General features: G+C 46.7%; 1 protein-coding gene across 2 annotated transcripts in view; it reads left to right on the forward strand.

Moving 5' to 3' along the window:
- Positions 1 to 14234, forward strand: part of LOC141105743 (pancreatic lipase-related protein 2-like) — an 88508-nt gene that overhangs the window by 24947 nt on the left and 49327 nt on the right. For both annotated transcript variants that reach the window (XM_073595823.1, XM_073595824.1), the window contains exons 3-4: positions 6063 to 6214; positions 13994 to 14119. In XM_073595823.1, the coding sequence (XP_073451924.1) occupies positions 6063 to 6214; positions 13994 to 14119 (278 nt within the window). The remainder of the gene's footprint in view (positions 1 to 6062; positions 6215 to 13993; positions 14120 to 14234) is intronic.

A 14234-nucleotide genomic window follows, 5' to 3' on the forward strand; every position in this document is an offset into this window, starting at 1 on the left:
GCTTGGGACGTAGAGGAATCTTGTGTTGCAGGGTGAAGGCATGGTCGACGAAGCAACTACAGGCGCCTGAGTCAACGATGGCCTGGACCTGGAGTGCCCCTTCCGGAAGCTGTAGGGAGACAGGAACAGCAATGTGAGTTGATCTTGATAGAGCCAAAGCACAAGGATCAAGAGAAGGAGAGACACACTTACGAGTCTTGTTAGGACACATGTTGGCGTAATGACCGGCTCCTCCACAGTAAAGGCAGGGATTATTCATACGGCGGCGCTGCTTCTCTTCTGCTGTCAATGGGGCACGAAGCAGGCCTAATTGCATTGGCTCGGGAGCTTCAGTGACTGGAGCAGATAGTGGGGTTGCAGGAATAGATGGGTGGCTGGGTACCCTAGGTAACATCCACATGGGCCGGTATTGGCTGGTTCTTTCAGATCTTCGCTCCCTCAGCCGGCGATCGATCTGAATAGATAGCTGAATCAGTTCTTCAAGAGAATTGGGGACCCCCACCCGAGCTAGTTCATCTTTCAATGCCTCTGACAGCCCTGAGCGGAACTGAAAACGAAGAGCGGCATCGTTCCACTGTGTGTCGGAACTCCACCGTCTAAAGTCTGTGACATAGTCCTCCACAGGCCTACGGCCTTGCTGGAGGGAGTGGAGACTAGCCTCAGCTGTAGTGGTGTGCTGAGGGTCATCATAAAGCTTAGCCATTTCATCCAAAAAAGAGTCCATGGTGCCTAGCAAGGGACTAGCTTGTTTTAATAGATGGTGAGCCCAGGTCTGGGGTTCTCCCTGTAGCAATGAGATGATGAATCCCACCTTGGTACTTTCCAAGGAGAAGGTGCGAGGCTGAAGTAGGAAATACAGATGGCAAGCGTTTCTGAAAGCGCGGAATTTACTGCGGTCTCCCATGATTCTTTCTGGAGCAGGAACTCGTGGCTCTGGGGGTGGCACCACTACTGTGGGAGCAGAAGTTGAGATCGACGGTGCAGGTGCTGCGGCTGTCTGGCGTGCCAAGGTGCTTGGAGAGAGAGACTCCACTCGTTGCTCAAGTCGCTGATAGCCATCCTGCAGGCCCTGGACTGCTTGAGTGAGGTTTGCAATCTGCTGGCACAGAGCATCCATAGCTGAGGCCCCCCTTTCAGACTCCATTTGGCTGGATTGTACTGTCACATACCTTACTGTGGAGTCTGAAATGACGAGGGTGGCCTCTTGCACGGTTCCGGTCCTAACACCCCTGGAGGTGGAGGCAGGGCTGCTAGGGCAACGGAAGGGTGCAGGTGCCTGTTGGCAGGATCAGGAACACTGGAGCCTAGAGATGCTGGTGAGATGTTGATCCTGGATAGGTTCAGGAAAGTCCAACAGGAAAACTTGCAAGGTCAGGAACAAGCAGGAGTCGGCAACGTGCTGGCAGGAAGGTGCACAATCGATAGGCAGGTTCGTAGTCAGGGGCTAGCGGAGGTTGGCAATGGGCTGGCAGAGAGGTACAAGATCGGAAGACAGAGCCGTGGTCAGAAGTTCAAGCCGGGTTCAGTACAGGAAGCAGAAGTAAACAGAGTTGCAGGGATAATCCAAAAGAGTAGTCAGGAAGGCCAAGGTTTCAGGATCAAGGTTCAATCAAACAGCAATCAAAGATACAGGAACTAGCTGAGACAATCCAGCACTGATACTAGTATGCTGATCCTTTAAATAGGGCGCCCTGTGCTGTGATTCGTTGGCTTGCGGACATGCCCACGCCGACGTGCACTCGTTCTTATGAGAGTACTAACGTGCGTGCCTGGTCCGGGGTTCACACAATCGTGCCGCACGTCTGGCTGGTGCACGGGAACGAGCGTTTGTAATGGTTCTCTGACAGGGGCCTTCTATGAGGGCCTTATTGACAAGCATACCCTTGAGTTCCTGGTTCCCAAATTTCCACGTGTCCCCACCTTCTATACCCTTCCTAAAACCCACAAAAATTTTCAGACACCTCCCGGTAGACCAATTGTCTCTGGAAAAGGATCATTCACAGACAATGCCAGCAAATTTGTAGACGCTTTCTTAATGCCTCATGTCCAGAGCCTCCCCTCCTATATACATGATACTACTTGAAACATATCAAGGGGATCCAGATCCCTCCGGACACCCTGCTCGTGGCTATAGATATCGAGGCTTTGTACTCGAGGGTGTCCGGATGGCTGGTTCCTTCCTCAGAGAACAAGAACAAATTTTGCGAATACTACATTTAATTTTGACTAAAATCTATTTTACTTTCAATGATCAACTGTATTTACAGACTCAAGGAGTCGCTATGGGGAAATCTTGTGCCCCGGCACATGCTAATTTGTATTTGGGCGGGTGGGAGAGACATATAACTTCTGACGATCGTTACACACATTTCCTTGAACATGTTCTGTTATGGTACAGGTACATAGACGACCTGTTCATAGTATGGACCGGTACCAGAGACAAACTGTTGGAGTTTATTCAGGCCTTGAACGGCAATAGTTTTAACCTCAACTTTACATTTAGTTTTGACAATAGTCGGATCCCTTTTTGGATCTCTCTATCGTTAAACAACAGGACCGTACAGTAGGCACAGACCTGTTCTGCAAACCAACGGCTGGTAATTCGCTGCTCCATGCTTCTAGTGCCCACCCACATCCACTAGTGCGGAGCATTCCGTATACGCAATAATTGTGCATACGAAGAAATTGTACTCTAGAGACAGATTTCAGGATTTCAATGCTACATAGTTACATAGTTACATAGTTAGTAAGGTTGAATAAAGACACCAGTCCATCCAGTTCAACCTGAGTGAGTGTGTGTCTACAACCCTGACCCTTGTCCCTAACCCTGTACATCGCACACTCACATCAGTCCCTACCCTCAATCCAAGGTCCCCATTCATATACTAGGGCCAATTTTAGACAGAAGCCAATTAACCTACCAGCATGTCTTTGGAGTGTGGGAGGAAACCGGAGTACCCGGAGGAAACCCACGCAGGCACAGGGAGAACATGCAAACTCCAGGCAGGTAGTGTCATGGTTGGGATTCGAACCAGTGACCCTTTTTACTGCTAGGCGAGAGTGCTAACCACTACACCACTGTGCTTTACGTGACCGTCTTTTACTCAGAGGTTATTTGCGTACTAATCTAAGAAAAGCGTTTAATCACGCACTAGCACGTACCAGGAGCGCTTTACTGTTTTCCAATTGTGGCACTATGGGGGTGATTTACCTTATGCTGTGTTATGCCCTGTACACACGGTCGGACATTGATCGGACATTCCAACAACAAAATCCATGGATTTTTTCTAACGGATGTTGGCTCAAACTTGTCTTGCATACACACGGTCACACAAAGTTGTCGGAAAATCCGATCGTTCTGAACGTGGTGACGTAAAACACATACATCGGGACTATAAACGTGTCAGTAGCCAATAGCTTTTGTCTCTTAATTTATTCTGAGCATGCGTGGCACTTTGTGCGTCGGATTTGTGTACACACGATTGGAATTTCCGACAACGGATTTTGTTGTCGGAAAATTTTATAACAAGCTCTCAAACTTTGTGTGTCAGAAATTCCTATGAAAAATGTGTGATGGAGCCTACACGCGGTCGGAATTTCCGACAACAAAGTCCTATCACACATTTTTCATCTGAAAATCCTATCGTGTGTACAGGGCATAAGTGTAATGCCTTCTATGTAGGCCAAACAATACGAGAACTCCGACAGAGAATCGGAGACCACCTATACTATTCTGGCAATGGTGAACTTACCACCATAGGCCGACACATTGGACTGCACCACCGCTTTGATGTCAAATTTTTGGTTCTTGAAGTAGTCTAACAGAGCTCTAGAGCGGGTGATTGGGATAGGACGATTTTACAGAGAGAAACTCTTTGGATGGAATGTCTCAATGCTACCAACCCTCCAGGCCTCAACGAAATTATATCTAATAAACCGCTGTAGGTTTTTGCAATTTTTTTCCCCCTTTCTCCCCCCCTCCCTTCTACTCCAACCCCTTCCTCCCCCTACCTTCCCATTCCCCTCCCCCTTCTTATCCTTCTTATCCTATCCTATCCAAGTTACCCTTATCCCATGGGTTTCCTTTGTGTACCCCTGTCAATTATTGCAGCAATGCCCCACTGGCCTACTACACCTCTGGTTACCTGCCCTTGAACTAGATTAGTAATAGTCAAATTTCCAAAATGTTTTGTTTACAAATAAAGTTCTGTATTATAAATTTTGGATTATTCAGCCCCTCATTATTTTTTGTAATTAATGTGTCTTTTCTATGTACTAATATTGTGTATATTTGCTGAAATTCATTTGGGTTGTTGCTTTCCCTGCATGCCTAGCCAGTCTCTCCCTGGCTGCTTGTTTTTTCTCCCCAGCGGCAGACATGTGACTCCCCTGGTGAGGATGTTTCTCCTTGTGGGAACCACCCCTCTCTTGAGCTGCCTGAGTTTTGGGCTTTCTAGCCCATTTGACATAGACTGGGTGTGCTTGCACAGTAGCGTAATATCTTGCACCTGCACAGTGCGGGCAGCTAGACCTGATGACGTCACGCGCCGCCGTCAGGTGGCGTGTGCATGGCTTCCAGGTTAGGGAGCTCATTTAGTGGGCCTAGGCCCACTGGTGAGCACCACTGGTATTTTTCTCCAGGGGGGTCGTGACCGGCAACCAGGAGGAAAGTAAGACTGGGATCTTTGCTGCCAGTCCTGGGTGGGTTTACTCCCTGCCCCTTTTCCCGCATGGACGCTATATTTGTTCTAATTTTACAGACCGTCTGACTCCTATAGACTTTAGCTTGGCTACAGATAGAGGGATCCCTTACCAGGCACTTTCTTAATGTGCAATGAACCTTCAGCTTGCAATTATCCACTGGTGATGTAGGATTACGGCATATTCCAGCCACCACCACCTGGGATACCTTATATATGATCTAGTTGCTTGCCTTCCCTCTTTCTGCCTGCTTTGCCCTTTTCTCTCCCCCCTGAAGTTTTGTATATATTCTTTGAATAGATCTTTACAGATATCTAACCAGGTAGGTTATGATTTTCTAACCATTAGGTATATATGCACTTCCTCTCCCTCACCACCCATTCCCCTCACCCCCATCTTCCCCCTCCCCCCTTCACATCCTCCCCCAACAACTAACCTACCCAACCCCCAACACCTTTCACCCCCTACCCCCTCTCTCTCTCCCCCCCTTCTTTCCCCTTCTGTATCCCCCCCAGGCTTCCCTTCCTTTTCCGTTCCCCCCTTCTTTACAACTCCCCCTTTTCTGCCTCTTTTTATCTTTCTCTCCTCCCCTTTTTCTCCCCACCTCCTTTCTTTCCCCCCTTTCTCTTTTCTCTCCCCCGCCTCCTTCCCCTCCCTGTGTACTATACAATCCCTTTATGGGGAATATTTTACCAACCGTTCTGTATATATGTATTCTTACTCCTATTTAGATTCAATTCTGCATAATCCCCCTTGTCTGTCGCTGGAGGAGCCTTTTGAACGGATGGGCTTTGTACCTGGCAATTGATGTGTTGGTTAAGCAACTTCTCAAAGTTACCGCTGAGCCCTATCTGAATATATTATGTTTCTGTCATTTTTTGATTATGCGTTCTTGTATTTGATTATTTGTTTTATAGATTATTTCTCCTGAAGAAGCAGTCTATGTACCGTGAAACTAGTAGAGGACTGGTTAATCTATGAGAAAAATTCCATCAACAGATATCTCTTGGGGAAACCTTTGAGTATTTGTATACTGTTTTTTGAAACTTTTGAGCTATGTCTTTTTATATGTAATAAATGATTTAATTTTTATCCAAGATTTATTTTTCTGCGTATCCGTACCGAGATAGTCCACCACAAAACCTTGTGGGTTGGAGTGTATGTCTAGTCAGTCTCAGCAAATGTCCTCACGCTCCCATCCCTTTCCTTTCCTCCTATATCATTTTTGGATGATGGATGATGGTTTTTTATGCCTAGGTTTAGGCCTTGTTACTTGAGGCTATACTCAAAAATTTCCCATAGAGATGGATATATCATATGTATTGTAGATTTTTCATATTCATTTCATATTCTTTTCTTAGCTGAAGTGTGTGACGATCGTCTTGGCTGTTTCTCCGATGAATATCCCTGGTCATTGACTCTGCAGAGACCCATCCCCCACTTACCCTTGCCTCCGGAGATTATAAATACTCGATTCCTGCTCTACACCCGGGACAACCTCAATACCTACCAGGTAAGATCTAATGTTTGTGCTTAAAGAAAACTGAACCTGTAAAATTCCTATCCTTTAAAAACAATCAGCAAGGCAGTATATATCTAGAAAGAAATATGTTTGTATAAGGTCCCTGTGACTTTAATTCAGCTGTCCAGCATGACAGTGGAGTTTGGTCATTTGATGACCTCCCACAGCTTGGGCCTGAAAACATTTGTGAAGGATTCTGGAGGCATTTAAAGTGTATCTATTGGCAAAACCTTCTTTTTCTATTGTTCAATAAAGCAGGTAATGATTAAAACCTTTCATTTTTTTTTTTCTTTCCTGAAAAACAGCGTGAGGTCCTGTCCCCCCAATTCATACCAGGCCCTTCTGGTCTGGTATGGATTCTAAGAGGAAAAAAACTGTGGGGTCCCCCCCAAAATCCATACCAGATCCTTATCTGAACAGCATGCAGTCTGGCAGGACAGGAAAAGGGGGGGGACGAGCGAGCATCAATTTTGGGCAGATGGGGATAAGGGTCTCTTGCCCACAACCATGGGCTGTGGTTGTGGGGGTCTGCGGGAAGGAATTTTTAATTTTTATTATTTCACTTAAAGTGGGAACCACCCACTTTGAATGAAACAATAAAAATGAAAAATCCCTTTAAATATAGGGCCCGGGTCCCCTTAGTCTGCCTGTAAAGTGGCGCATCTGTATAGAACATGCTGCAGCAAAAATTACATTTGTAAAGAAAGATAGGGACAAGGGCCTCTTCCTGACAATCCTGGGGGCAGGGGATTTATGGGAATCTGTAAGCTACCTTTAACAATTGCACCCCTGCTCATTCACCAAAAAAAAGTGTCAAAAACAAAGATAAACAGTTGACGGTTTTTGACAAGTCGTTTATTTAACCACTTGCTTACTGGGCACTTAAACCCCCTTCCTGCCCAGACCAACGTTCAGCTTTCAGTGCTGTCACTCTTTGAATGACAATTGCGCGGTCATGCTACGATGTACCCAAATGAAATCTTTATAATTTTTTTCACACAAATAGAGCTTTCTTTTGATGGTATTTAATTGCTGCTGGGTTTTTTATTTTTTTCTAAATAAAACCGAAAAATTTTGAAAAAAAAAAACTGTTTCATAGTTTGTTCTAAAATTTTGAAAACAGGTAATTTTTCTCCTTCACTGATATGCACTGATGAGGTGGCACTGATGGGCACTGATAGGTGGCACTGATGGGCACTGATAGGCGCCGACAGTGTAAGGGAAAAAAAATACAGATTGCCGATCTTCTGTTTACATCATGTGATCAGCCGTCATTGGCTGACAGCTGATCACGTGGTAAGGGGCTGAGATCGATCCCTTACTCTGATCTGTGATAACCCGAGTCTCATAGACTGGTTGCAGACAGCGCTTGCTCGGGAGGACGTCCATGGACGCAAATAATAACAAAATTAAGCTGCGCTTATGATATAATAAATCAAAATTAAAATTAAAGTTGCACCACTAACGTGAGATATTATAAAAGAAGATTTATAAATAAACTGTGTCTAAAGTCAAAATAATCAATCGGTGGGTTCAAGTGTCAATTTCATGACACAAACGAAGAGTCCCAAAAATAGTGAAACAGGTGAAATATTTCTTGTGTTCCAAAATCCCTCCACCTTGTGAATTCACTGCCACCACATATATACAGTAGATGTGCTCTTACCAGAGAGCATAGACCCATATTACGGGGGGTCAAAGTAAGATCATGAATCCCATTTTTCCCAATCCACAATTATATCCAGCAAAGAGAAGGGGATGAGAGCTCTAGACCGTCCATAGACGTACCAACCGTACCAAGATAGAAATCAGCATGAATCAAATCCAGTATACAAAATGACGATCGCTAGCACTTCCAGGTAAATGTGATGACGTGGATTTGTAAGTCCGCCTGACCAGTTTTGTCACTAGAAGACTTCTTCCGGGGCATGAGTGTCACATCCTGTTATCACTATATATAACCATTACAACTGACCAAGCCTCCTTCTCACTTCCCAACTTGTGCAGGCCAGCACGCAAGCCAAGCCTCATCACCCCAATCAAGAGACATTGCACGTTTTGGTGCAAAATCATACTACCAAAAGGCCCTTGTGTCCTGCTAGGACAGAAGTGATGGTCAAGCGATCCCAGTTGAAAGAATTTGGCCAAATCCGGTTTACATAGTTACCACCATATAGCGCAAATGTATCTAAAAACCTTATATAGGAAGTGAAACCAGGCTCTCTCAGTACCATAATACAGATATCATTAATACAAAATCTGGAGAATACAATAACAATAACAAAATTGATTAAAACAGGAATAAAAAAATTATGTAAATGCAGGTTTAAGAATTAACGTATTTATCGGCGTATAGCACGCACCCCAAGTTTAGGAGGGAATTATAAGGAAAAAAAGTTTTAAGAAAAAAAACTTATATTTAAATGCCCATCAATGCAGCCTTGCACAACATCATCTGCGTGCTTGTCCAGTGTCATTTGCAGCCTTGGTGTCATTTGCAGCCTTGCAGTCATTTGCACCCTTGCAGTCATTTGCAGCCTTGCAGTCTTGGTGTCATTTGCAGCCTTATCAGTGTCCATTTGCAGCCTTGCAGTTTTGTCAGTGCCGATCTGCAGCTTTGTCTGTGTCCATTTGCAGCCTTGCCCAGGCTGCAGTTAAACTGCAGTGACTTGTCAGTGTCACTGCAGTTTGAAAATGGCGCCACCGGCGCCAAAATACACAGAGCCGGTCCACGGCTCTTCTCGGCGGCTCTCGGTCACTTTCGGCCACTTTCGGCTCCACTCGTAGTCCCACTCGGGATGGGCATGACTGTGAGCGGGGCCGAGCGCCGCCCATATACAGATAGCCGAGTGTACTTGGCTAGATTCGGCTAGCTCCGCTCACAGTCACGCCCAGTCCCTGTGTCCATCATAGGGCGGGACTGGGTGTGACTGTGCGGAGCTAGCCGAACCTATGGGCGGCACTCGAGTGGAGCCGAAAGTGGCCGAGAAGAGCCGAGGACCGGTGTTCTGCCGAGAAAGTTCCGCTGCGCGTAGGATCCGGCAGAAATAGCTGAAGATAAATAGGGGAAATCAGCTGTACACGGTGCCTGTAAGAGGGCCCCTCGCGGGCTCGCTTCGCTCGCCACGCTTCGGGCACGGCGTCGCTTCGCTCGGCTCTTTTAGATTCCCCCTCTAGGTCTACTTGGATGGTGGGGAAGGAACCTGGACCCAGAGCGCAGGCGCCGTGTATAGCTGATTGTAGATTTTGTCGTTCGGCTATCTCCGGCGGCTGCTAGTAGTTGGTACTGCGCAGGCGCTGCACCTGCGCAGTACAGGGGGGAACTTATCCGCCGAGGGAACTTTCTCTGCAAGACACCGGCTCTGGTATTTCGGCGCCGAAATGACGCTAGAGAAAAATTCTAGCATTTTTTTGGGTTTACATTTAATAAGACTACACACCTGGCATCTCCCACATTTATGATACCCAGTGAGACTGTGGAAGAAGGAGGGTCTAGAAGGGGGGTCAAAGATATTTTGTGCAACTTTATTTTTCAAAGAAGGGACGCCTCTATAAATAACTTGAGGTTTTGGTAAAAGCAGGGGGCCAAGAATCCTGTCATTTTGTAGAATATGCCAATGTTTTTGCATTATGCGTTTAATGGCAAGATGCTGTGTAGAAAACAAAGTAATTAGGGAAAACGTGACTGAGTTACCACCCTCATTAATAGATCCCTCCGTTCTATCTCACAGCAATAGATCCCTGTCAGTATTTCTTACTTGATTCAGTGTAGTACTCAAAGTAGCAATATCATAGCCTATCTCCAGAAATCTTTGAGTTAATACCCCAGTCTGCAGGGCCGGATTTGCCACAAGGCCACCGAGGCCAGGCCTTTCGGGCTGCTCGTTAAAGTTGATTAAGGGCACCGGTGCCCTTAGAAAAGATGGCCGCGAGCCGCCCACTACTGCGCATAAGCAGTTCTGAAGCGGCCGGGCTCGGGAAAGCTCGTATGCGCTCGGCCGGGCGGCGCATGCGCAGTAGCGTGATTGCGCCGCCCGGCGCCATTTTTTAAAAGATTAAGAAGTAATGTCAGCGGTGCGGTGGCGGGGGGAGAGAGATGACATCTCTCATTGCCAGCACCGCTGTTCCACCCTCCTTCATCTGGTGGCAGACAGGCAGCGTGGCAAGTGACATCAACATCTGGTGGCAGCGTGGCAAGTGACATCAACATCTGGTGGCAGCGTGGCAAGTGACATCTCCATCTGGTGGCAGTGTGGCAAGTGACATCTCCATCTGGTGGCAGCATGGCAAGTGACATCCCCATCTGGTGGCAGCGTGGCAAGTGACATCCCCATCTGGTGGCAGCGTGGCAAGTGACATCCCCATCTGGTGGCAGCATGGCAAGTGACATCCCCATCTGGTGGCAGCATGGCAAGTGACATCCCCATCTGGTGGCAGCCAGGCAGTGTGGCAAGTGACATCTCCATCTGGTGGCAGCGTGGCAAGTGACATCCCCATCTGGTGGCAGCCAGGCAGTGTGGCAAGTGACATCTCCATCTGGTGGCAGCATGGCAAGTGACATCCCCATCTGGTGGCAGCCAGGCAGTATGGCAAGTGACATCTCCATCTGGTGGCAGCGTGGCAAGTGACATCCCCATCTGGTGGCAGCGTGGCAAGTGACATCTCCATCTGGTGGCAGCGTGGCAAGTGACATCCCCATCTGGTGGCAGGCAGAGTGGCAAGTGACATCTCCATCTGGTGGCAGCCAGTCAGTGTGACAAGTGACATCTCCATCTGGTGGCAGCATGGCAAGTGACATCCCCATCTGGTGGCAGGCAGAGTGGCAAGTGACATCTCCATCTGGTGGCAGCGTGGCAAGTGACATCTCCATTTGGTGGCAGCGTGGCAAGTGACATCCCCATCTGGTGGCAGGCAGCGTGGCAAGTGACATCTCCATCTGGTGGCAGCGTGGCAAGTGACATCTCCATTTGGTGGCAGCGTGGCAAGTGACATCCCCATCTGGTGGCAGGCAGCGTGGCAAGTGACATCTCCATCTGGTGGCAGCCAGGCAGTGTGGCAAGTGACATCCCCATGTGGTGGCAGCATGGCAAGTGACATCTCCATCTGGTGGCAGGCATAGTGTCAAGTGACATGCGATGGTGGCAAGTGACACGCTCAGAGCTCCCAATGATTCTGCATTATGGTGAGTTGAACTATTTCATTTTACATTACAATGTAATGATAGAAATAATGTGTTTCAATCATCCTGACACCATACCAACCATGGTGCCGGGGATGATTGAGGCACTAACACCAGCCATTGCCCTGAAAAATTGCCTGCGAAAAATCGTTACCCCGCGCGCTTACCCTGAAGTATTTTTAGTCTGTACAATTACAGCCAGTTGTTTTCAGTGTTCTCGTGTGTGGAGATATGTTTTTAATTGATCTATTGTAGCAGTCATCGATAAAGGACGAGAATGGTGATGTGTGTGTGGGGGGGGGGGGGGGTGGCATTGAAGGACCCGGCCTTGGGGCGCCAAAGGGAGTAAATCCGGGCATGCCAGTCTGGTTATCAAAATCCTCCTAATTGGTGCAATTCTGTCTGATTTGAAGGAACTTTCCCTTTGGAATCCGATTCAACCAAGGCTGATGGTGACAGCTGTCCCTCAAAATATATGCATTTCAATCTGTGGACTTAACCACTTCTCATTTTTTTAGCAGAGACCCTAGAGAATTAAATTGGCGGTCATTGCAACTTTTTATCTCGCACGGTATTTGCGAGCAATTTTTCAAACGCGTTTTTTTCATGCTTAAAAAAAAAACAAAACAGTAAAGTTAGCCAAATTTTTTTGCATAATGTGAAAGATGAAGTTACGCTGAGTAAATAGATACCTAACATGTCACGCTTCAAAATTGCACACGCTCGTGGAATGGCGCCAAACTTTGGTACTTAAAAATCCCCATAGGCAACGCTTTAAAAAATTTTACTGGTTACATGTTTTGAGTTACAGAGGAGGTCTAGGGCTAGAATTATTGCTCTCTCTCTAACGTTCGCGGCGATACCTCACATGTGTGGTTTGAACACCGTTTTCATATGTGGGCGGGACTTATGTATGCATTCACTTCTGCGTGCGAGTACATGGGGACAGGGGCGCTTTAAAAAAAAATTTTTTATTATTGTTAATTTTACTTAAAATTTTTTATTTTGACACTTTTTAAAAAAAAAAATTTTGATCACTTTTATTCCTATTACAAGGAATGTAAACATCACTTGTAATAGGAATATGGCATGACAGGACCTCTTTACAGTGAGATATGGGGTCAATAAGACCCCACATCTCACCACTAGGCTGGGAAGCCTAAAATCAAAAAAAAGATCACCGCTTCCCAGCCGAGGCGGCGCTTTTTTTTTAATGCAGAGGCCGGGCGCGATGTTATGAACAATCATAGAGACTCCGGCGACCATCTGGTCCACCGGAAATCTCCATGGTCAACATCCGGGGCCGGCGGATCCGCTCTCCAACTCACCGATCGCTGAGGTGAGTCAGTAAAAGCACCGGGGGGGTGGCGGGAGGGGGGGACATCCCCTTTCGCCGCCCGTAAGAACGATCAAGTGGTGGATCATTCTATGATGCTATGATCATTCTTATGGTGTACGGAATCGCCGGCTGAAAATGCCGATATCTGAATGATGTCTGTAGCCTCAGGCATCATTCAGATATAACCCCGGAAAGTCGAGGCCGTCATATGACGGCCTAAGGATATCAGAACGTAGAGGTGACCAGGCGGCCCTCCTCCACTCTGATGGTTAGATCCAAAAAATGGGTCTCCTTTTGACTCATCTCATAGTTGAGTTTATTATCTCTATTGTTTTAGTTCAATGGTTCCATAAAGCCCACCAGAGAGGTGGGGTCTCCTTTCCATAGCAGGAGGATGTCATCTATATATCCTGGCCACCTGGCTAATTCAGGCCTTTGTTGGACGTAGATCACATCCTCCTCCCATTTGGCCATAAATAAATTAGCCACACTATGGGCATGCTTAGCCCCCATCGCCACACTTCTGTTTTAGAGGTAACCCCCCCCCCAACCAGAAGTAATTATGTGTAGCTGCAAATTTTAAAAGGTCCACAATAATTTCTCTCTGGATTGAGATGGAGGAGCAGGCAGACCGCGGAAAGCAGTTGACGAGGCCAGAGGGTTTTTCGGGTTCTGCGGCACAGTAAGTGGCGTGAGATGGATCTACATCGGGGGACATAGTTTTTATTTTTAATAAAGAAATTATCAAAAACATGTTTACTCTCTCTATTCACTTTTTACACATTTTTGTCAAATGGGTAGGGCATGTTGAGGGCATGTGGCCTGGTATGGATTGGGGGTATCTCACACAGTTTTTTTTTATTTTTTATGTCTGGTATTGTTTAGCTTACATTTGAGGTGTCAGTGGGGAAGCCCGCTGACAGCTGATGAGTCATCAGTTGTTAAGGAAGCGGCGGCCGCCTTCCTGGCACACTGCTTAACAACCAGCTATACTTCACACAGATAACTTTCTGGATTTACCAACACTTTCTGTAAGGTGACACCAGGGCAAATAGAGAGGGTGGGTCCTCAGAGAGGGCACAGAGAAGAAATAGATATTTGTCAGTGGTATTTGACAGGGGGTCCAACCTTTTCACACTCCATTAAATCGTTTTAGCTTTAAATACACTTTCAGTGCAGTTCAAACGCTAATAAAAATTGTGCTCCTTGTATAGGTCTTGTATTTAATTATTATCCATGCTTTCCTCTGCAGGAAATCAGTGCCATCCAACACAACACGATTGAAGAGTCGAATTTCAAAACTTTTCGGAAGACACGATTTATTATTCACGGGTTTCTGGACAATGGCGAGAACAGTTGGATGATCCAGATGTGCCAGGTATGTAGATACATCTCTACAATGTCTTTTCTGGATGTCGCTCCACTATGTTCTGCTGCATGCCACTCCATCATGGTCTGTGGGATGTCAGTCCACTGTGTTCTCTTGGATGCCA

The sequence above is a fragment of the Aquarana catesbeiana genome, linkage group LG08 (genome assembly GCF_042186555.1).
Source record: "Aquarana catesbeiana isolate 2022-GZ linkage group LG08, ASM4218655v1, whole genome shotgun sequence".
Classification (NCBI taxonomy): domain Eukaryota; kingdom Metazoa; phylum Chordata; class Amphibia; order Anura; family Ranidae; genus Aquarana; species Aquarana catesbeiana.